This window comes from Rhinatrema bivittatum, chromosome 9 (assembly GCF_901001135.1).
Source record: "Rhinatrema bivittatum chromosome 9, aRhiBiv1.1, whole genome shotgun sequence".
Classification (NCBI taxonomy): Eukaryota; Metazoa; Chordata; class Amphibia; order Gymnophiona; family Rhinatrematidae; genus Rhinatrema; species Rhinatrema bivittatum.
Window position 1 is genome coordinate 195,073,950 of NC_042623.1, and position 23,732 is coordinate 195,097,681.

The following is a 23,732-nucleotide window of genomic DNA, read 5'->3' on the forward strand; positions in this document are numbered from 1 at the left end:
TGCAAGAGCATTTGTGTGTGATTGAGAGCTTGTATTTAAGAGAGCATGTGTGATTGAGAGAGAGACTGGTCAGGGAGGTGATGTGTCTGAGAGAGAGAGACTGGTCAGGAAGATGATTAGTGTGCGTATGTGAGAGAGAGACCGGTCAGGAAGATGACTGGTGTGAGAGAGAGACCGAGACTGGTCGTGGGGTCTAATTGGGAGTGTGTGTGAGTGACTGGTTGTGGGCACTAAGAAAGAGGACTGTAAGGACAGCTTCAGCAGCCTTTGCTGCTTCTGGTGAGTGCTATTGGCCTGGAAGGGAAAGGAGTAGGAGAGTTGCTGGAGAGGGTAAGTAAAGGTGGCTTTTTAAATTTATTTTTCTTGATTGCCATTTTAATTATTGGGTATTATGCGGTTTGCTGTTTTGAAATATTTTATTGATATTTGGACATGTTTTAATAATTTTTATGAGTTTTTAATTGTTGGATATTATTCTGTTCAGCAGCTGTTTTGTAACATTTATTGGTATAGCTTTACAATTATTTCTGTGTGGGGCTCTATAGCAGCTTGGCTTATTCTGTTTTCCCAATAGGAAATGTATTAGTGTTTAGGGCCTGGTTTAATAGTTGTATTTCTTAGATAGGATTGTTACTGTTTGAGTGTGTTCCATAATACAGGTATAACTTTGTGCGGGTTAGTTTGTAGAGATGTGAATCGTGTCATCGATCGTCTTAACGATCGATTTCGGCTGGGAGGGGGAGGGAATCGTATCGTCGCCGTTTGGGTTTTTAAAATATCGTTAAAATCGTTAAAATCGTGAACCGGCACACTAAAACACCCTAAAACCCACCCGACCCTTTAAAATAAATCCCCCACCCTCCCGAACCCCCCCAAAATGCCTTAAATTACCTGGGGGTCCAGCGGGGGTCCAGAACGACCTCCTGCAATCGAATCATGTTGTCTTCAGCAGGCGCCATTTTGCGCCGCCATTTTGCAAAATGGCGGCGCAAAATGGCGCCGGCCGTAGACAACACGATTCGACTGCAGTAGGTCGTTCTGGACTCCCGCTGGACTTTTGGCAAGTCTTGTGGGGGTCAGGAGGCCCCCCCAAGCTGGCCAAAAGTCCCTGGGGGTCCAGCGGGGGTCCGGGAGCGATCTCCTGCCGCGAATCGTTTTTCCGTACGGAAAATGGTGCCGGCAGGAGATCGACTGCAGGAGGTCGTTCCGAACCCCCGCTGGACTTTTGGCAAGTCTTGTGGGGGTCAGGAGGCCCCCCCCAAGCTGGCCAAAAGTCCCTGGGGGTCCGGGAGCGATCTGCTGCCGCGAATCGTTTTTCCGTGATTCGCGGCAGCAGATCGCTCCCGGACCCCAGGGACTGTTGGCCAGCTTGGGGGGGGGGCCTCCTGACCCCCACAAGACTTGCCAAAAGTCCAGCGGGGGTCCGGAACGACCTCCTTTAGTCGATCTCCTGCCGGCGCCATTTTCCGTACGGAAAAACGATTCGCGGCAGGAGATCGCTCCCGGACCCCCGCTGGACCCCCAGGGACTTTTGGCCAGCTTGGGGGGCCTCCTGACCCCCACAAGACTTGCCAAAAGTCCAGCGGGGGTCCAGAACGACCTCCTGCAGTCGAATCGTGTTGTCTACGGCCGGCGCCATTTTGCGCCGCCATTTTGCAAAATGGCGGCGCAAAATGGCGCCGGCTGAAGACAACACGATTCGATTGCAGGAGGTCATTCCGGACCCCCGCTGGACCCCCAGGTAATTTAAGGCATTTTGGGGGGGGGGGTTCGGGAGGGTAGGGGATTTATTTTAAAGGGTCGGGGTGGATTTTAGGGTGTTTTAGTGTGCCGGTTTTCCCGCCCTCCCCTTCCCCTCCCCCTTCCCCCGATTTACGATTTTTTGATGATAAATCGGGGGAATTGTTATTGTATCGTGGCTCTAACGATTTTTGACGATTTAAAATATATCGGACGATATTTTAAATCGTCAAAAAACGATTCACATCCCTATTAGTTTGTGTGCATTATTGCAGATCCTGAGAGTCTGTTAGGTGCTATATTTCTCTTTCCATTTCTCCAAGTTTGCACTGCATGCAGAGTGGCTATTTTGGTTTTCCATTCCAGTTTCTGTCTCGATATTTATAATTTGTGGTTTTTCTGTACTTGGTGAAGGGTGTGTGACCGAGGTGAGGTATTTTACTAGCATGTAGGCATTTGTATCAATCTTATTTGTTGTGTTTTCTCAATAGGATATGCATTAATGGTAAATTACTGTCTTTTCATAAGGAGGGGTATTGTGCCTGGTAGTAAAGGGAGTTTGTTTTGCTTTTACTGGGATGTCATCAGAACCAGAATATCATTTTTGTATGGTGAGTTGTATAGGGTAATGCCCCAGATCTGCTCTGTACTCATTGCTGGGGGTTGAGGGGATTCCTGTGGATGCAGCGTGCATGTTTACATTTAGCCCCGTGATGGTCACATGTTCAGTGTGTCACGCATGTGAGATCCATCTGTCAGGTGTGTCCCGGCCGAGAAAAGGTTGAGAATCGCTGCTCTAACAGGTTGGGCTGTGACACCCTTAAAAAGGTCTCTTGGAAACTGATTTCATCTTTGTTTAAATCACAGTAAATATTTCTCCACAGGAATAACTCATTGGTCCTTGAAAAAACATTATCCAGTATGGTACAATACGTTGTAACAATGTACAAAAATGGAAATCATTATTTTGTTATCAGTGTAGTTTGAGGGTGAGGTATAGGGCGTCATACTTTCATAGTACCATCGGTTTATTTTTGAAGGTTATGGGTGCAATCTGCTCACTGACAGCTAGTAAATTAGATTTTTTTTGTTGAAAGAAAACATTGCAACATTCTTTTAATGTTAAGAACTACCGAGGACAGAATCTTTTGCCTATACCAACCTACCCATTCCCTTTTAGTATTATTGTAATATATAAGGATCTTTATTTTTTTTTCAACTGATTTTCTCCCATTTTTGTTCGTTATAATAAACACTGATAAATTCAGGGAAAATAAAATAAAAAATGAAAAGGAAGATCCCTGAATATATTATAAGAAGGTACTGTAATTTTAGAAGATTGTTTTGTCTGGAGTTGAGTTTATGTTTATTGTCATTGTATGTAAGTATTGACTTTAGATGTAATGGACATGTTATGTAGTACTTGTATGCTGCCTTGCATCTTTTTATGGAATAGGTGATTCAGAAATGTGTAGCCCCCTCTTCTAGTATTTATCCTTGAAGGCAGGGACCACACTCAGTTCCAGGCTTAGTCCCTTCACAGTCCCAATATCCCCGGGGATGTGGATTCTCTAAAAGGGTGTAGGGGGAGATAAACCTCCAGGGCCCAAGGCTTATGGGGTGAACCTCCTCTGCGGAAGTCACAAGTGGAGTAGGGATGGAGATAAATGCCAGATAGCCAAATGGAAGAGTTGGGGGTTTTCCAACCTAAATATATTTTTAGTAGTAACCATTTGGCAACATGCACACTTGCTCTTCAATATATATCTATTGTCAACTCAGTCTCTCCAAATTCTCTTTATCTGTGCAGGTGTCTCACGGTATTTGGGGGTCCTGAAATGATCTCATCCTCCAGGGCATAGAAAAGTGAAAATCCCAGGTGGGCAGGAACAGGGTCGGTGCTAGCTTTGTTGCTTGCCCTGTGCGGACAATTACTGTGCTGCCCCTCCCCCCTCCCACGATTCATTCAGTCTCTGTCCTAGGCAGATTAAACAAAGCCCAGATCCTTCTACAATCTATATTTTAAAAAACTGACACCCAACCACTCCTCCACAGAATCCCCTGGTCAAGGGAAGGGTATTACATATCCTGGGGAAACCTTACATCCTTGCACACACACCACCCCCTACACTCCCACACCCTCTATAGCCACACAAAATGTAATTATGCACTTGTAATACATTTTACATGAAAAAGAACATTCACAAGTACAGTCTTCTGAGGCAAAAATATCATTTACAACCTGCATATTATATTTACATGCACTGCTGTGGTGTCAGCCAGAAAACTCTGCAAAAAAGACACTTGGAGCTCCTATGGAGTTTATAATGGCACCTCAGAAAGCCATGAATATTTACAATATAGTAAACCTCCCATACCAAAACAACCCTAACATCTATGAAAAGGCAACATTGCAAATATTACACCAGGCCCTAGAACACCAGAACACCTCCTATTGGGACAATAGAACAAGCCAGGCTGCTATAGAATCCTACACAAAAACCACATGCCAGCAAAATAGATCATCTCTGTCACATATGCAGAATACAAACAGACCCTGACCAAATTCATTCTCACCCACAATCACACATTCAAGCTTTCATTCTCACCCTCATGCACGCAGGGCCTTTTCATTAGGCATAAGCCTCACAACCAAAGTCCTACTTCTTTCCCCCACGGGGATGGGATCCTGCAACGGCATTGTAGCTCTGGCTTTCCTCTTTTCCGTCACGGGGATGGGATCCCGCATTGCAGCTCCGGCCCTCCTCTTCACCCCCGTGGGGATGGGATCCCGTGGCGGCCTTGCAGCTCCGGCCTTTTTCTTCGCCATCATGGGGATGGGATCTCATGACGGCATTGCAGCTCTGGCCTTCCTGTTCACCAGCATGGAGATGGGATCCCGAGACAGCATTGCTCCAACAGGCTTCTTCCGGTTGGGTGGGCCCTCCCGTGGCTTTGCCACTGGTGGGGTCTACAGATGAAAAAATACTCGTACTCCTCCTCTTTAAATGGCAACCTAACACCTTTTCAGGAGAATCACTGTCATTTCTTCCCTTAGTGGAAAAAAATTCCTTTCTTTCTCCTCTTCTGGGCAGGCAGACCTTGCAGTGAGTCACAACTTCATCCACAGGGTGTGTGAGATAGAGCCGGGAGCAGGGATTCACAAGAAAACTCCAAAAATGAATTCCACAGATCTCTTAACTCAGATCTTGAGGCCTGACAGGTTGTGGACTAGGGAAGCTATCTGCCTCCTTCCTATTCTGTTTTACCACGACAGTGAGGTCTAGCACCCAGGAATAGGGCAAAACACTGACACAAAATCGCTCCTCCTCCTCCTCCAAGCTGGAACTCTGAATGCCACACCCATCTCTGCTCGTGCTTGCACTTCACAGGCAGGAGCCGATGACCACTGCAGCTGTAGCAAAGTGGTCTGCTCTCTTCCTTCACGCTCCACCCAAGTTCTTAACTAGTGCCCTCTAGTGGAGATCCTAAGGGGTCACCACATTTTTTTTTAATACTTTCAAGTTTTTTTGTGAAACATCTTATCAGCCAGAAATGGAATGTATTGAGCCTATAGTAAACAATGCTATAAAGCGTTTGAGAGGTTTACATTTAGAACTGATTCGCATATCGGGCGAGTGCAGAATGCAGACCTTTCTTCCTTATTTGGCCTTTATAAACAGCAGCAAGAGGAAAAAGTGTAGCCGCTCATGTTGCAGTTTATGCTGTGGACGACAGGAGGTCAGAGGATCCAAATGGCTTGGCAAAATTGAATTCTGCTTCACAGATTTTGCAGAACTAATCATGTTTGTTCTTAACCAAGGAAAAAGAATTTAGCACATTCCCCTGTGCTGCAATACATTTCTAAACGCATTAAAATGCAGTAATATTCTATATAGCAATAAGCAAATACATTAGATTTTTGCAATGAATATAGTTTAGAAAACAAAAATCTCAATAGAAAATGAAAACTATCCAAATGGAATCACTTGCAATGTAGGTCTTTATTGGCCTGAAAGAACAGTGGATGATCTCATGAAAACAAGGAAATGGAGAAAAAAGCACAGCCAGTGAATGATTGAGAATCTTTATAATCTTAAAAAAAAATAGTTGTTCAGTACAGGAATTTGTTCAGGTTCATTAGCTAGGAAAAGCTAGCTAAGGGGGTTATTTTCCAAGCTGCGTTATGGCCTTTTTGCGTGTGAAAAACACCATAACACATGGTGTGATGCTAATTTGGAAAAGGGGGAAGGATTTCTGTCCAAGTGGGCTGGCTTTGTGAAGCCATATTGCATAGTTGAGAGAGAGAGACAGACTAGCTATAAGGCCATTTTAGTAGGTAGGTATTTATACCTCTATATGAGGCCCACCTAGTAACTCAAGGTGAGGTTTAGGTAGTAGTATAAGGGTTAAGGGCCACTTTGACATTCAGAGTGAGATGTATGAACAGAACATAAGAACATAAGAAATTGCCATGCTGGGTCAGACCAAGGGTCCATCAAGCCCAGCATCCTGTTTCCAACAGAGACCAAAACCAGGCCACAAGAACCTGGCAATTACCCAAACACTAAGAAGAACCCATGCTACTGATGCAATTAATAGCAGTGGCTATTCCCTAAGTAAAATTGATTAATAGCCATTAATGGACTTCTCCTCCAAGAACTTATCCAAACCTTTTTTGAACCCAGCTACACTAACTGCACTAACCACATCCTCTGGCAACAAATTCCAGAGCTTTATTGTGCGTTGAATGAAAAAGAATTTTCTCCGATTAGTCTTAAATGTGCTACTTGCTAACTTCATGGAATGCCCCCTAGTCCTTCTATTATTCGAAAGTGAAAATAACCGAGTCACATCTACTCGTTCAAGACCTCTCATGATCTTAAAGACCTCTATCATATCCCCCCTCAGCCGTCTCTTCTCCAAGCTGAACAGCCCTAACCTCTTCAGCCTTTCCTCATAGGGGAGCTGTTCCATCCCCTTTATCATTTTGGTTGCCCTTCTCTGTACCTTCTCCATCGCAACTATATCTTTTTTGAGATGCGGCATTTAAGTGAAGATTTGATGACCTTCGGAGTGAGGAAACTCACACAAAAATGAGATTTGTACAATGTTCTCTCAACCTAGCTTGATGTTACCCAGGTTGGGAGTCCATCAATCTAGGTTGAGAGAACATTGTACAAATCTCATCTTTGTGCGAAAAAGTTATTGCACTCTGCGGTAATACCTATGCGAAGCACTAAGATAGTGCACATTGCGATAAATAGGTTATTACCATAAAACACGCCCCCTCTAACTATCGCATGCGATAGTTTGATGAATCTAGCCCTATGTTTCTAATTGGTAATTTTTTTTCTAAAGAATCCTATGTAAATTGATATGTTAGCATGCCAAATGTACTACCTTTTCTTATTCACTCAGTTTTCTTTTCCTTTTTTGAACTTCCAGCTCAGCTGGAACCATCCTGTATTGGGCTATGGTGCCATGAGCCTTGATTTGTAACTATCTGGGGATCCCCCCCACCTAGCCCAGCCATTGTAGCTTCCTCTGATGCACGTGCATCCTAAGTCTTGCTCGTTGATAATGCTACGGCTGGGACTCTCTCTCCCCTAGAGACTGTGAATGCTCCCTCTGTGACATCAGCAGCCCCAGCCAGCCTGAGGAACAGAAATTGGGCCCAGGAATTGAAGCTAGGTCACCTGCGCGATGCTGTCCCACCAGGCCATGCCATGCCATGCCATTATCTAAAGACATTTTGTACAATGCTGAAGCAGTAACTAGTGCAAGCTCTGTATTGCTCCAAGCTTCATGATGATATAGATAAGCCATTTTCTAAAATTGCTTTCAAATTTGAAATTACTGATGGTCTTTTGATGGGTGCATTGTGCAGTGCAGGGTCCAGCAACCCGCAGTAGGCATGCCACTGCACACAGCACATGAGGGATTTTGCTGGCATGCCAGCTTCATTCTTAGCTCCCTCCTGCATACCTCTTGCTATTTTTATTTGATATACATCTCTTTGGGCTAACATAGGAGAATGAAAAGAAAAGAAAGGAAATTGTCTGAAAAACAAGAAGTGAGTGTGGCAGCAGGTGTCCCCAGGCTCCAGGGATGGGGTGAAGTCCTGTTCCCATTTCCTGCTTATGTTACCAGGGCTGCTGTGACTGAAGGATTCCTGTGGAGGAGGAGGTGAAGCTATTGCCTTGACCCCCGTCCTCCCAATCTCCCGCACAAAGCAGAGTTCAACAGTCCATTCCCAGCATCTTCATAGGAGATGCTGCATATTTTGGCACCTTGCCAAAAAAAATATTGCTGATTTCTGAAGCATGAAGCTATAGTACTTAAATACAGTTTCCCATTCAACAGTGTTATCACTACTATGGTCAAGTCATCATGACCCCATTCATGATTCCTCTTAAGGATCGATTGATATTTGATGCTCTTGGTTTTCTATAAGAGAGATGGACTATATAGTTTAAAGGGCATGTCTTCTGTGAGTACTACCTGATGTGGCTGGCCATCCTGTTTCTATAATTGACGGTCTTAATTTTTGGATTATAAGAGAACTAGGTGAAGATTTATTTCTGTGTTCTTACCGAAAACCTGCTGGCACGATAGCTGCTATGGAATGCTACTTTCTTAGGTTTGCATAACTATGATCTCCTTTGCAATCAAATGACTCAAGCTAACCGGCGAACTCTCAAATTTTAATAAGCAGTATTTTTTCTATTTTACATGTGGAATTTGACTGAGGAAGGATTTTCCCCCTAGGAATGGAACAGGAGAAACCCTCCATATATCAGGCCTTTTTTTTTTTTTAAATTGATTAGTCCTGTCTGAAATGCAGTTGAGCAGAGAAATTTCTTATTTAGAGGTGTTGAAAAAGCATGTCTGTAAGAAAGGTTTCAGTCAGAGCTGGTTCTTTGCTGATGGATACTCTGATATGGTTCCCTTCCTTGCCGATTCATTTACTACAATCATTTCCTGTCTACACGCGTGACATTTCACCTTCCATTTATTGTGAAGGGAAGAAAGAGCAACATGAAATGCCAGGAGCAACCCGAAACTGAATAAGAAAACAAAAAAATAAACCCTGCCTAAGCTAACTTGGCACTCCTATTTACTGGGTTAAAAAGCCATACATTAAGCATCACCCTAATATCGATAATAGTAAGGAATGTACAAATTCTACTTGCATCTCACTCTTGCTCTAGCAATGACAAATGACAGAAATTTAATATATGTGGAAAAGTTTGCATGTGTTGAATTGTGACTTGAAGACATTCATGCCCCGCAATCGTATTTGTAGCCGTTCCGTGATTCAGGTTTATCGATGACAAACTTTTCTCATCATAGTAGTAATGATGCAAGCTATTGCACGGCATACGATTTTTCTTCCTAGCACAACTTTATCTCTGTTCTTTAGGTGCTGGTCCTTTGCAAACGTAATCAACGATCAGATCACCAAGAGCACACAATCTGTTCTGTGAATCTGTAATTGAGCAAGGATGTGACTGCTAGCATCTGTTTCCATTGCATGCAGAATGAACAGAAAGGATGCATTAAGTGAAGGCTGGGTTGGACAGGATAAGGGTTTTAACCCAGTAGCTCTCCCTATCCCCCTAACCACCATAGACAAGGAATGGCAGGGAAGATTTAGTGATGTTATGAGAATTTTCAACGGGCCATCTTTACTGGAGTGCTGACTCATGATAGATTTCACGGTGGGATAAGCATGTCAACATGGCATGGCTCACCCACCTGCTCACTTCTGCGTTATGTGCCTCTGGCCAACCCAAGCTGTCATGATGCATCACAAATAATCAAATCTTGTTCAAAGTGGTGGGACTCGGCAAAGAATAATGATTAAATAGTTCTTTCAAGTACTAGATTTTATTATTTATATATACCGTATATATATTTTTTTAGATTTTGCAATATGCATTCATTTTAAACAATTTAGAAATTGAAGTGACAAAGTTTCCCTTTCCCCCTAGTAAAAATAACATTTTTTCCCTCAGTCTAGGTTTTTGGTCTTTCTTTGCTCAGTAACATTGGTGCAAAGCATTCTTTCTGTAGACCATAGCAGACGGCCTTTAATGAACGTTCACTGCCTCCCAGACTGCTCTGTAATACAAGATAAATTAACCCGGGGAAGAAGATGAGTGGTGCTTCCCAAGTAAAATTGAATTCAGCTTAATTTGGAAAGCCTACATTTTTATAAATGCAGAAACAGCAGCACTGCACAGGGTTAGCAGCAATCCACAAATAAGTGGTAGCAGTTGTCCGAGACTATGGAGGTAAATACATTTTAGATTAACAGAATATAAATGTATTAAATAAATAAATAGAAGCGTCCAAGTAAATCCCCACTCTTCTAGCCTAAAGAAAACTATGTAGTGACCAGCTGGATCTCTTCAAAGAAGATCATGGTTCTTAAGCATGTGCTGATGACCTGATCAGTCTGGACTAAAACTAGAATTGGTTGAGTGCTTACAAATTGTTGATTTTTTTTTTCCATGCTTCTCTGATCTTATCATTCTGAGATCTCACATCTCTTTTTAAATAGCTGCCAATCTTCCGCTAGCTTTCCAAGTAACATTGTCATTTAAAGCAGTGGTAATACAGATTTTCCTGTAATTAAGTTTCTGGAGAAAACATACTGAGGCCAGGGCTGATGCTTCTATTAGACAAACTAGGTGGTCATCTAGAGCACCAAAATTTGGGGGGTGGCAAAGCTGCCAAAAGGGGGGGGGGAGAGAGAAAGAGAGAGAGAGACTAGCTATAAGGCTCTTCTACTAGTTAACTATTTATGCTACTATAGGAGGCCCACTTAGTAACTTGAGGTGAGGTTTAGGTAGTAGTTAAGAGGTTAGGGGCCACTTTGACATGCAGAGTGAGATGTACGAATAGAACAGTACACTCTTGTGAACATTTGAAGTCCTTTGGAGTGAGGAAACTCACACAAAGATAAGATTTGTACAATGTTCTCTCAACCTAGTTTGCACACTGTTAACCCGCCATGGACGCGCGTTTTTGACGCGCTATCGTTACCCCTTATTCAGTAAGGGGCCGAAAACGCGCGTCCAATCCCCGAACCTAATAGCGCCCGCAACATGCAAATGCATGTTGATGGCCCTATTAGGTATTCCCGCACAATTCAGAAAACAAAATGTGCAGCCAAGCCGCAGGCACCGGGAAAGTGCACAGAAAAGCAGTAAAAACTGCTTTTCTGTGCACCCTCTGATTTAATATCATGGCGATATTAAGCCGGAGGTCCTGAAGGGTAGAAAAAGTAAAAAAAAAAAATAAATACATTTGAAGTCGGCCCGCGGCTGTCGAGTTGAAAGCCGGATGCTCAAATTTTCTGGCATCCATTTTCCAAGCCCGTGGCTGTCAGCGGGCTCGAGAACCGACGCCAGCAAAATTGAGCGTCGGCTGTCAAACTTGCTGACAGCCACCGCTCCGGTCCAAAAGGAGGCGCTAGGGACGCAACTGACCCTCTCAGACCCTCTCAGACTTTTCTTCTGGTCACTCCTTCCAGCTACGATGAATGGACATCCTTCTTCCTGCCCATGCGGGCCCACAACACATTTCCTCTTCTGGTCCTCAAGGGCAAGAAGGTCCAATTGCCTAGGCCTTGCAGTTGCCACTAGTGTTGGGAATTGGGACAAATTTGTTTTCACAATTCTGAGGAGGTCCAATGGAAGCAGTAGGTGGCTGCTGGGTTGCCCCCAAACCTGTGGCACTCTAGGCGATCACCTAGTTTGCCTAGTGCTTCCACCGGCCCTGCATACAGTGCCACTTAAGGTTGGAATTTAACTGGCTAAGTGGTGCTGAATATCAACGTATTTTAATTTTTTATGAAAATATGACCTATTCTAGTGTTTGCCTTTATTCTGATATCTTGTCCTGTTCTACCTTTTTCATCTCATCCCAGTGCACACCATTTTCAGTGTTCAGGTTATGGGGGGAAAAAAATGATCTTTGCAAGTGACGAATTTGACAGCTTTAATTTGGGGCCCAAATCATTAAGGGGGGAATTATCAAACTGTAGGCATTGGGACAAAGACCATGGATACTTTTTACTCATAGGCTCTGCATCGATTCTCAAAGCGAAAGTACATGTGCACTTTTGCTTTGAAACCTCCCATGGGTACAAAGAATGCGCAGTTGCTTTTACCTGCTTTTACCATGGATTGGAAAGGTCCACACAAAGATTTGAAAATGCTATCTGTGTGTGTAAGTTTCCCCTTCTGAACTAAACCTGCCCTTAAGCTCCTCTCAATGCGGCTAAAAATATGCCCATTCTGGAACATCCTACATAGGTTTAACCGCAGGGATGGCAATTCTCAGACTGCTGAATTCTTTTTTGCCTTCTTCATTCGCTTTGAAAATTTCTCTCTAAAGGCTTTCCCCATTCTGTTTCTATGGGAAAAATCCCAGAATGAATCAGATCCTTGTACAATCAGTAAAAGATACACGTTGCCTCAAGAATGCAAGCGGGAAAGAAGAATTACAGATTAATGATGCAAGCCCTAGCTAGTCTAATTACATTTAGATCATAATCCTGGTTAAATTCAATCCTGAAGTTATAAAAGACTGTGACATCATAGCTACAAAATCCGTCTTCTGATGACTGCCTTACAGAACAGCAGGGCTAACAGCCTTAAGTTATGATGCAACTGTAATATAAGTACATCATACTCTTCAAATTGCTTTTTCCCTTTAAAAATAGGATTTAATGTATTAATAGCATGTTTGTCCTTGTTTTCTTTTTTTAAACCAAATCCTATTTCTAAAATAAAGGAAAATTGGTTCTTGCCTGCTAATTTTCGTTCCTGTAGTACCACTGATCAGTCCAGACCGCCTGGGTTTTGCCTCTCTACCAGCAGATGGAGACAGAGAGGTTTTGACTGACTCTGCCCTGTGCCCTCAGGTGCCACCTACAGTCTATCAATATTACACTGTTTCCAAGCAGAACATTTATAAAGCATAACTCGGAACAATCTTAATTTTCACACACTACTGGTCACTAACCCCAAGAAGGAGCAGAACACAGGAAACTTTGACAACTTTGAAAACTCTGAGAATTGTTTAACATAATATGCAGAATATAAAGAAGTACTGAACGAACGGACTCTTCGTTATCTCATACTGAAAAGGGCAGGACTCTGGACTGATCTGTGGTACTACAGGAACGAAACAGGTAAGAACCAATTTTTCTTTCCCTGTATGTACCCGGATCATTCCAGATTCCTGGGATGTACCAGAGCTTTCCTACACTGGGTGGGACCCTGAGAGTCCCGCTTGGATCACACCTTCTCCAAAAGCACCAGAGTCTGGGGCCTGGACATCCAACCGATAATGCCTAGCAAAGGTGTGCAATGATTTCCAAGTAGCCGCCCTACAAATTTCTTGCGGCGAAACTTGCTGACACTCCACCCACGAGGTTGCCTGCGAATGGGTAGAATGTGCGCGAAGTCCGACCGGAAGCAGATGGCCATGAATCAGATACGCTGAACCAATAGCCTCTTTCAACCAGTGAGCAATTGTCGCCCTAGACGTCTTATGCCCTTTTTTAGAGCACAAAGAGATGGTCCAACATATGGAAGCTATTTGTAACCTCCAGATAACTCAACAGCACTCGGCACACATCAAGTTTCCTCAGATTTCTAGACTGGGGATCAGAACGGTCCAAATCCAGAAAGGATGGAAGTTCTACCGACTGATTCAAATGAAAAGAGGACACCACCTTTGGGAGAAAAGAAGGCACCATCCGCAAAGAGATTCCCGCATCCGTAATCCTCAAAAAAGGCTTTCTACAGGACAAGGCCTGAAGTTCTGACACCCGGCAAGCTGAGGAAATAGCCACAAGAAAAACTACCTTTAACGTGAGAATTTTGAGCGTCGCCCTCTTCAGAGGCTCAAAAGGCACCACACACAGAGTTTTGAGAACCAAATTTAGGCTCCACGAGGGACAAGAATTACGAACTGGAGGATGTAAATGTTTCGCCCCTCAGAGAAAATGCCCCACAACCAGAAGCGCGGCTAAGGCTACACCGAGTATTTTACAATGGAAGCAACCGAGAGCCACCACTTGCACCCTAAGAGAACTGCACGCTAAGCCTTTAGCCAAGCCTGCCTGTAGGAAGGACAAGATATCAGACACTGACACACGAGCAGGGACCACATCGTGCTCCATACACCAAGACTCAAAAACTCTCCACACCCTGACGTAAGCCAGGGAAGTGTTATGCCTGTTGATCACAGATGGCTGCGACAGTTCTTGCTCACCTCTTTCTTTACAGCATTGACTCTGTTGGGTAGACTTGCGGCCTCCGCCAGCTATTGCCGGCCTGCCTACCACTCCCAAGCCCCCTGGATGGCACGGACGCTGACGACCCTATTTTGCCCTCAGAATCCCTTAGGAGCACGCGCACGGGCCAGTCTTAAGCACATCATGGCGGGATCCTCGGGGGCATCCCCTCTGGATGATGTCATTCCACCAGGATACTTAAGCTAGCTGGCCCTGCCTACCAACAACTTGGCAACGAATTCCCTCGTTGCTGAATCCGCTTTTCTCACTATGGACTTCCCGTTACTGTTGCTGACTCTTCGGCGTGAGACGCTCTGGGTACCCGCTCCTCGGGGGCCCTTTCCTCGTCTCTGGCTATCTGCTCCTCGGAGGGCCTAACGCCTTGGACTGCTACCTGCCCCATTCCTCGGGGTTTCTCTTGGAACCTTCGCTACTGTGAGTACCTCCACTCTGCGGACATTACCGTACCACTTCGAGTGAGGAACCCTCATCGGTGTACCCCATGTTGTGGACCACTACCGTATCACCTCTACTGAGGAACCCTCACCTGCTCCACGAACCACTACTGTATCATCTCTACTAAGGAACCTCATCGGTGTATCCCACTCTGCGGACCATTGCCGTATCTTCACTACAGAGGTATTCCCTTTGGGTATACCCCATCGCACAGACTATGAGACTTTCTCCTGCACTATCTCTTAATAAAGTGCCTTTCTATCTCTTAATAAAGACTCTAATCTCATGAAAGGCTTCTAGGAAAAGTAAAAAGTCATGGGATAGGTGGCAATGTCCTTTCGTGGATTATAAACTGGCTAAAAGACAGGAAACAAAGAGTAGGATTAAATGGACAGTTTTCTCAGTGGAAGGGAGTGGGCAGTAGAATGCCTCAGGGATTTGTATTGGGACCCTTACTTTTCAATATATTTATAAATGATCTGGAAAGAAATACGACAAGTGAGGTAATCAAATTTGCAGATAATACAAAATTGTTCAGAGTAGTTAAATCACAAGCAGATTGTGATAAATTGCATGAAGACCTTTTGAGACTGGAAAATTGGGCATCAAAATGGCAGATGAAATTTAATGTGGATAAGTGCAAGGTGATGCATATAGGGAAAAATAACCCATGCTATAGTTGCACAATGTTAGGTTCCATATTAGGTGCTACCACCCAAGAAAGAGATCTAGGTGACATAGTGGATAGCACATTGAAATTGTTGGTTCAGTGTGCTGCAGCAGTCAAAAAAGCAAACAGAATGTTGGGAATTATTAGAAAGGGAATGGTGAATAAAACGGAAAATGTCATAATGCCTCTGTATCACTCCATGGTGAGACCGCACCTTGAATACTATGTACAATTCTGGTCGCCGCATCTCAAAAAAGATATAGTTGCGATGGAGAAGGTACAGAGAAGGGCGACCAAAATGATAAAGGGAATGGAACATCTCCCCTATGAGGAAAGACTAAAGAGGTTAGGACTTTTCAGCTTGAAGAAGAGACGGCTGAGGGGAGGATTATGATAGAGGTGTTTAAAATCATGGGAGGTCTAGAACAGGTAGATGTGAATCGGTTATTTATGCTTTCGGATAATAAAAAGACTAGGGGGCACTCCATGAAGTTAGCATGTGGCACATTTAAAACTAATCGGAGAAAGTTCTTTTTCACTCAATGCACAATTAAACTCTGGAATTTGTTGCCAGAGAATGTGGTTAGTGTAGTTAGTGTAGCTGGGTTTAAAAAAGGATTGGATAAGTTCTTGGAAGAGAAGTCCATTACCTGCTATTAATTAAGTTGACTTAGATAATAACCACCCCTATTACTAGCAACGGTAACATGGAATAGACAGTTTTGGGAACTTGCCAGGTTCTTATGGCCTGGATTGGCCACTGTTGGAGAAAGTAAGCTGGGCTTGATGGACCCTTGGTCTGACCCAGTATGGCATGTTCTTATGTTCTAAGCAATTGCGGGAGACTTGCGCACGCATCCTCGCAGGCTCAACAGGCCGCACCACGATGCATTGTTGGGCGACAGCACTACTAAAAACCCCCAAAAAGGAAAAGAATTCGGCTGTTGATGTCTGACCACTCCCGCAGGAGAAAACGGAGGCTTACATGCACAGTAAAGGGAAACCGGCCGAAGCGCCATTCCGACACCTTTTTTTTTTTCTTCAGTCAAACCTGGCAGAAGCTCCACACGGGTCCTGCAGCTCCTGGGATGAGTGATCCGGGCTCCCTGGTATCACTCCGAGCTCTGGAAGTAAGAGCAGAGAGAAGGGCCCTCTACCCCAAACTCCAGAGGCCTCAATTATCCCGGGGGGGGGGGGGGATGGTCCCCTCAAGACCTGCCAACCCTCTGGGAGGCTTAAAGGCTCCTTGTTGCTTCCTCTTTTTTTTTTTTTTTATAATTCATATTTTATTAATTTTTCATAAAGTAAGCTTACATCTTACTCCATACAAAAAAGAAAAGATGTGTAACATATCATACGCACTCTTTAACTTAATCTGCAAGAAAATAATAAAAGTTACAGTTACCTCACTTTTCTGCGAGGTATATTTAAGAAGAAAAAAAAAAGGCCCAGTAATACAAAGGGGAGTTCATAAAGAAACAGAAAAACACCAGAAAAACAGGCTTAACGGATAGGATGGATAACAATTACATGATTATCTTTAGAGATCTGTTACCCAGGATTGGTGTTCAAGCTCCTGGCATTTAAGAAGGATTTCAGCTGTTCCGACATAGTAAAGTCAAAACATTCTTCTTTTCCTCCAACTATACATCTACAGGGATATTTTAGCACAAACATATAACCCAAAGTTAAAACTTGTGATCTCATGCTAAGAAATCCCCTTCTCCTTAATTGGGTGGTCCTGGAAAAGTCAGGGAATATTCTAACAGCTTGATCATAGAAAATGATAGATATATTTTGGAAGTACCTTCTCATTACTTCACTCACATCATTTTCTGTCACAAAAGACACAAGTAACGTTCTACGATCAATGATCTCTGCTGTTGAATTTTCCAAGAATTGAGTCAAGTTAGTAAAGGCTTCTAACTGGTTAGCTTTAGAATTTTTTCTGACATTTGATATAAAAAATATGCTTTATTTCCCAATGGAATTTTTCATCTTCAAATTTTAAATTTTCCAAAAAGAATTTTTTTAAGAATACTATAGGTATCTTCTCCCAGGACATGAGGAAAATTTAAGAACCTTAGATTTAGGTGCCAAACATGACTTTCTAGATATTCTATCTTTTAGACTGAATTCCATAGTCCTTTATCAGTTTAATATTGCTAGCCTGAGCTTGCAATGTCGTTTGCTCCACCACTTCAACCCTATTACTTAAATCCTTAATCTGGCCTCCCAAATTCAGGTTAAGTGTTTGTAGTTCTGTAGCCAAATTTGCATGTTTACTTTGGCAGTCCTTCACTAGCCCTCTAAGGCTAGCCGCCAGATCCCGTAAGGCTTCCAGGGTCACCACGGCCGGTTTCAGGGGCAGCTGGTAAAACTCCCCCCCTCTTCCTGACGGCAGTCATACCAGAAGTGTCCAATGCTTGCGCAGCCATGATCTTCCTTTCCTCATCCACAAGGTCCACCGGTGATATTGGCAGTTCAAACTCCTCTGGTTCCTTCGGCAATGTTGCATCCAGCATACTGGAGGAAAACTGAGGCTGCAGCGTTGTTCCTCTGCTTCCCTCCCCCCCCCCCCCCCCGCCTGGGGGGATGATGTCATCTTTCTGCACTGTACCTTGTGGTGATAGAAGCGACACTGGTAGCGGTGGGGGCCGATAATCAGGGGGACTCAAGGTGGTTTCCCCATTCAGCGCTGAAGCTCCCTCTCCAAATGCTGAAGCAGGGACAATTTCACCCCTTATTTTCCACTGTTGGCGTCGCAAAGGAGGTTATCGGTCTCTGCCCAAAAGGTAAGGCTGACTCCAGGGGGGAGACCCGAACCTTTCCCTTTCTTTTTGGGGGCATCATTAAACAGGTAACTCGAACGAGCAGAGCAACTTCCCTTGCAACCGTTCACGCTGCCATCTTGGGCCTCTTCCGGTTTGTTTTTTTTTTTAAGGGCTATAGCTGCCTAACCTAACTTACTAAACCTGTTCTTTTTTTTTTTTTTTAAACTAATTCCTAATTTTCTTCACAGACTGTAGGCTTTGCACCTCCACCATCTGCTGGAGTCAGAGAATTACTGACAGACTGTAGGTGGCACCTGAGAGTATAGGGCAGAGTCAGTCAAAACTTCTCTGTCTCCACCTGCTGGTGGGAAGGCAAAACCCAGGAGTCAGGATTGATCTGGGTATATACAGGGAAAATATAGTTAATCACTATCTGTCCTTCATTTTGTTTAAAAACCAAATAATGTACTGGTAATGTAGGAAGTTGATGTTCTTATGTCACTCTTTGTATCTTGAATAAAATAGTATGGTTGCTGTGTTAGTCCATTTCTGTTTCTTTTTCTCTGGTGTTGCACTAAATGCATAGTCAGGCTTGTTAGGATTTTCATTTGTTTGTCTGCATTTTTCAGTTCTTAATTTGTCATCCCTTATTTTGTATTTGGTAAGGGTCAATTTGTATTCTGTGCATGTGAATGAGGTGAGAGATTATGCTGGCATGTATTATCTTGCTTGTTCTGTTTTTCCAGTAGAAAGTGCATTGGTGTTCTAGGGCCTCATTCCCAGGTACAGTTGCTGCTGTTTGAGTCCTGTGAGTTACTTTGTTATGGTTTGGCAGGTTTCTATATAGATGTCTGTCTTTTTTTGAAAGGTTTTGTATTACTTCACACATTTTCTAGCAGTAGAAGGTGCTTTTGTGGCTGTTACTGAAGAGACACTAAAATTCAAATATTTTTGTATATAGTGAGTTGGTGAGGGCCTGTCTCTTGGAGAGTGTATTCCTTTTGGGTACCCTAGCAGGGGTGAGGGGGAACAACCATGTCATCCCATCCTTTGCCTCAGGCAGCAGATTGCCTTGAATCATTTCCTGATTGCTGGCAGTAAAACTCTGCCCCTGCTCTGGGCTACTGACAGTCTGAACTACCTCCCCAGACTGAGGCCCTCATCAAAGGCTGGTTCAATGTTTCCCATGTTTGCATATCAAAGGACACTTTTCAGACCTGCCCTTTGTTGATGATGTCAGGCTGGAGAGGCAGTTTAGAGAGTCGATCACATGGCAGAACAAATTTTCTGATGCACCACCAACTTCAGCAGTCAACCTCCGCCCCTGCATAGATATAAAAGTCAATAAACATGTTTATTTATTGTATTTATTTATTTAAAAACACATATCCTGCATTATACAAACACTTTTCATTGGACCAACCTAATGCATTTGTGACCAGCTTTCAAAAGCAGAGCTGCTTTCATCAGGTCAGAACAGCATGGGGTAGATTTTAAAAGGTGCGTGCGGGAGTAGATTTGTTCACGCAACCCGGCGCGAACAAATCTACTCCCGATTTTAGAACATGCGCGCGCTGCCGGGTCAGCGCGCACAAGGCTGCGCAAAATCGTCAGCCTGCGTGCGCCGAGCCGCACAGCCATCCTCCATTCCCTCCGAGGCCGCTCCAAAATCGGAGTGGCCTCGGAGGGAACTTTCCTTCCAGCCCCTCCACCTTCACCTCCCTTCCCCTATCTAACCCACCCCCCAGCCCTAACTAATTCCCCCCCTACCTTTATTTTACAAGTTACACCTGCCTGAGGCAGGTCCAGTCTGGAGGCCGCGGGCACACCCCCTGATCGCCCCTGGGCTGGTACCACGCCCACGGCCTCGTCCCCGATGACGCGCCGGCCGTGACACGCCCTCCAACACGTCCCCCTCCAGGAAAGCCCCGGGACTTACGCGCATCCCAGGGCTTGCGCGCGCTGCTGAGCCTATGCAAGATAGGCTCGGCGCGCGCAGGGAGTGGAAGGGCAGCTTTTCGGGGGTTACGCACATATCTTATGCGCGGAACCCTTTGAAAATCTGCCCCGATGGTCTTGGGATGGTTACCCAAATATACAAGTAAATTACAGGCAGCATTACGATGATGCTAATTATTTTCAAAGCTGTAGTGTTCTAGAGTAAGATGATGCGGGGCGATAGAGAAATGTTTGCAAAAGGATGAGAAAACTGAGGAGAGAGATAGTAGATTTACAGCTGCAGGAGGACTATAGTGGGTGAAGAAACTAACCTTAACCCCCTAATCTAATTCTGAGCTTATATACCGCATTCCTGGGCCACCCAATGCAGTTTACAGGAATTCAAAAAAATACATAGTCAAATATGTCCTAAAAATATGCAAACACATAATGAATCAAATGAAAACCAAATGTTAAATTTGCCTTGCCAATTCCATTGAAAAGTCAGCTACATCTGATATCTACTTTATTGCATACAAGACATTTTGAATTGATTGATTTTTAGAATATTGTAGAGAATGTCTGATTCATTGTTCATTACTCGGCCAAACTTCCTCTTATTATGCTGCTTCTAGTATATGTCTGGTAACTATCACACAATAGGCTCCTAAAACTAATGAGCAGTAACCCCTGTGTGTTGGTTGTAAAATGTTTGATCATTGTTAATTGTGAATGTCATGTTCTTTGTATCGTAATTCATAAACTGAAATATAACGCTGCTAACAGGACTCCTGTCTATCAGGCCTATCCTGTAAAGTGCGGCCACGTTTACCCTGCTCCTAAGCCGCTTTTAACTCACGTTTCGGCCGCGTTAGCCCTTCCTGCGATCCCGAATCCCCTTTAACCTACTCCTACCGCGTCCTAAATTCCCCGGGCAACCCCTTCCGCCCGCGGCATGTATATTGCATGCAAACGAGCGAATTAGCGCGATATTGCATGCAAACGAGCCAATTAGCTATTCCCCTAGCATCCCGTAACCCGCACCCCGACTATCGCTACCTTTCCCTGCCGTTTTGTCGCGCGTTTAACCTGCAAATTTACCGCCTACCCTGACCCAGGCGGTAGAGGCAGGGGTAAGGGTAGGTGGCAAGCTTTCCCCCAGCCCCCGCTCACCTGCCCCGGCCGCGATCATGGGTGCCGGTCTCCGTGGCAGCCCCAGTCCTCTCCCCTCCTCCCGAAGCAAAAAAAAAAAAGTGAAAAAAACGTTGCAGCCCCCCTCCGATGTCCGGAGGGGGCTGCAACGTTTTTTTCGCTTTTTTTTGGCTTCGGGAGGAGGGGAGAGGACTGGGGCTGCCACGGAGACCGCTTTCCCCCGTGCAAGTAAGTTGCTTCGCCGCTTCAGTTCTTCTCCACCCCTCCCGGAGCAGGGCGTGAAAAGCAGACTTGCTCCGGGACGGGGGAAAATAGAAACTGAGCGGTGAAGCGAAAAAACCCAAAAGCTAGTAAGTTGTTTCGCCGCTCAGTGTCTCTTCTCCCCCCTCCCGGAGCAGGGCGCAAAAAGCAGCCTTGCTCTGGGACGGGGGAAAATAGAAACTGAGCGGCGAAGCTAAAAAAAACCAAAAGCAATTTTGGGTTTTTTTTTTTCAAAATTGACAATTTTGTTTTTTTTCAAAAGCGACTTACTTTTGGGATCTGTCAAGATCCCAAAAGTAAGTCGCTTTTGGACGCCGGCAAAACTTATCTTTTTTTGCAGCCATCAGCAGGAACACGATCTGGCTCCCGTAGCTCCTCCCAACAAGATGGCCGCCTGCACGGGGAAAGCGTACAATTGGCCGCTGAAGATGTGGCGTCACATCCCGTGACGCCAAACGTCGTGATGTCACGTCTTCAGCGGCCAATTGTACGCTTTCCCCGTGCAGGCGGCCATCTTGTTGGGAGGAGCTACGGGAGCCAGATCGTGTTCCTGCTGATGGCTGATGGCTGCAAAAAAGATAAGTTTTGCCGGCGTCCAAAAGCGACTTACTTTTGGGATCTTGACAGATCCCAAAAGTAAGTCGCTTTTGAAAAAAAACAAAATTTGCTCCCCTTTTTTTTTTTGCTTCTCCGCTGTCACCTCTTCTCCCCACTCCCGGAGCAGGGCGCGAAAGCAGCCTTGCTCCGGGAGGAGGGAGAACAGACTGACAGCGGTCAGGTCGGGTCCGGTCGGGTCCGGGTCGGGTCCGGGCTGGGGGAAAGCTTCGCCGCTGTCATCTCTCTCCCCTCCTCCCGAAGCAGGCCTTGCTCCGGGAGGGGGGGAGAAGCGCTGTCGGGTCAGATCAGATGGAAAAGTAAGTTGCTTCGCCACTGTCATCTCTCTCTCCACCTTCCGGAGCAAGGCCTGCTTCGGGAGGAGAGGAGAGAGATGACAGCGGCGAAGCAACTTATTTTTGCATCCGATCGGACCAGACTTCCTGGTATCTGTCATTTCAAATGACATTTGAAATGACAGATACCAGCGTGGCGTGAAGCCTTAGGCCCGCGCACCCAGGATCCTGTATAGGCGCTCTATCCAGTATCCTGGGTTGCGCGGGACTAAGGCTTTTCGGACGCGGCTTACATTTACATATAATTAGGCTTCAGGATCGAGCGGTAGATGAGCTGCACTGTGCAGGCAGTAACCGCGGGTGCCGTAGGCACTAACGCAGCTCTTCCTACCGCTCGGTACTGGATCACCCTGTATGTTATCACAAGGGCTTGCTGTCCTTTCTGCTCAGTCATGTCCTATCTCGGAAAGCTCTGATGCATTCTTAAACAACAGCTTGAAGTTCCTACCTGGGGAACTTCAAGGCCACCCAGGAGGCTTCCTGAAGTTAATCCACTCAGCAGGACGATTTCATTTTCATTTGGCTGCTGTACATTCATACTGCTGATAAACTTCGGCAGATCCGGAGAGACTGAGATCAGTTTCTGCAGGATGGGAAGCACATAAGGAAGCAAACCAAGATTAATTTTGTTCTGTTCTGAACTGTGCCTTATTTCACTGTTCATCTCAAACAAGGCAATCTACTCAATGTAATAATAATAATAACTAAACTGAGGCAACTGCCTAGGTTTTTCATAACAGAAGAGTAGCACTGCACATCCTCCGAGCTTTCTACTTTCCCTGCAGTATGATAAAGGAACGAATGACCTAAAGAAGCAATGCCAACCCAAATGGGAGGAGGGGGGAGCACATTCACACAGACTTGTTTTCACGATACAATTGCTTTTCGGTGCAGCATGGCTTTGAAATGTTTCTGGTCCTGTTTATCGTTGGTTCCTTTTTGTAATGTAGTGGAAGCCATAGGGTCAGCAGCATGCCAGAGTGAGATTCCAACCACTGCAGATCTGTATGACAAGCTATCTGTGGCATCAACACAAGCAAGGCAGAGTGGAAAATGGTAATGGTTAATTACCTGCTGTTTCTTTTTTTTTTAACTTTCTCTCTATTAAATTTTACAACATATTACAAGTAGAACTTGCAAAAAAAAAAAACAACAAAAAACGGAGGTAAGGCATAACAGATGACCAACAAAAGCCAAAGCCATATTCCCAGTTATAAGCAAAACATTGATAATTCTCTGCCTACCCCCTATCAAGCCCAAAATGAAAGGGGTGAGATTTTTCAGAAATGATGGGAAAAGGTGGTATATGTTCATTTTAAGAAATGGAAAATGCAAAAAGAAAAAAAGGTGAAATTTTAACTTGCCTGTTAATTTGCTTTCATCCTGCCAGACCAGTCCAGATGAGTGAGTCATGCCCTTGTGCCAGCAGATGGAGTTAGAGAAAAAAAAATCTCAAAGCAATTGTTTTTTTT

At 44.6% G+C, this 23,732-nt stretch overlaps 1 protein-coding gene across 1 annotated transcript in view; it reads right to left on the bottom strand.

Moving 5' to 3' along the window:
* SPHKAP (SPHK1 interactor, AKAP domain containing) overlaps positions 1-23,732 on the bottom strand; it is a 281,946-nt gene that overhangs the window by 55,647 nt on the left and 202,567 nt on the right. The window contains 1 exon segment of the mRNA XM_029617349.1: positions 22,709-22,843. Within this exon segment, the coding sequence (XP_029473209.1) occupies positions 22,709-22,843 (135 nt within the window).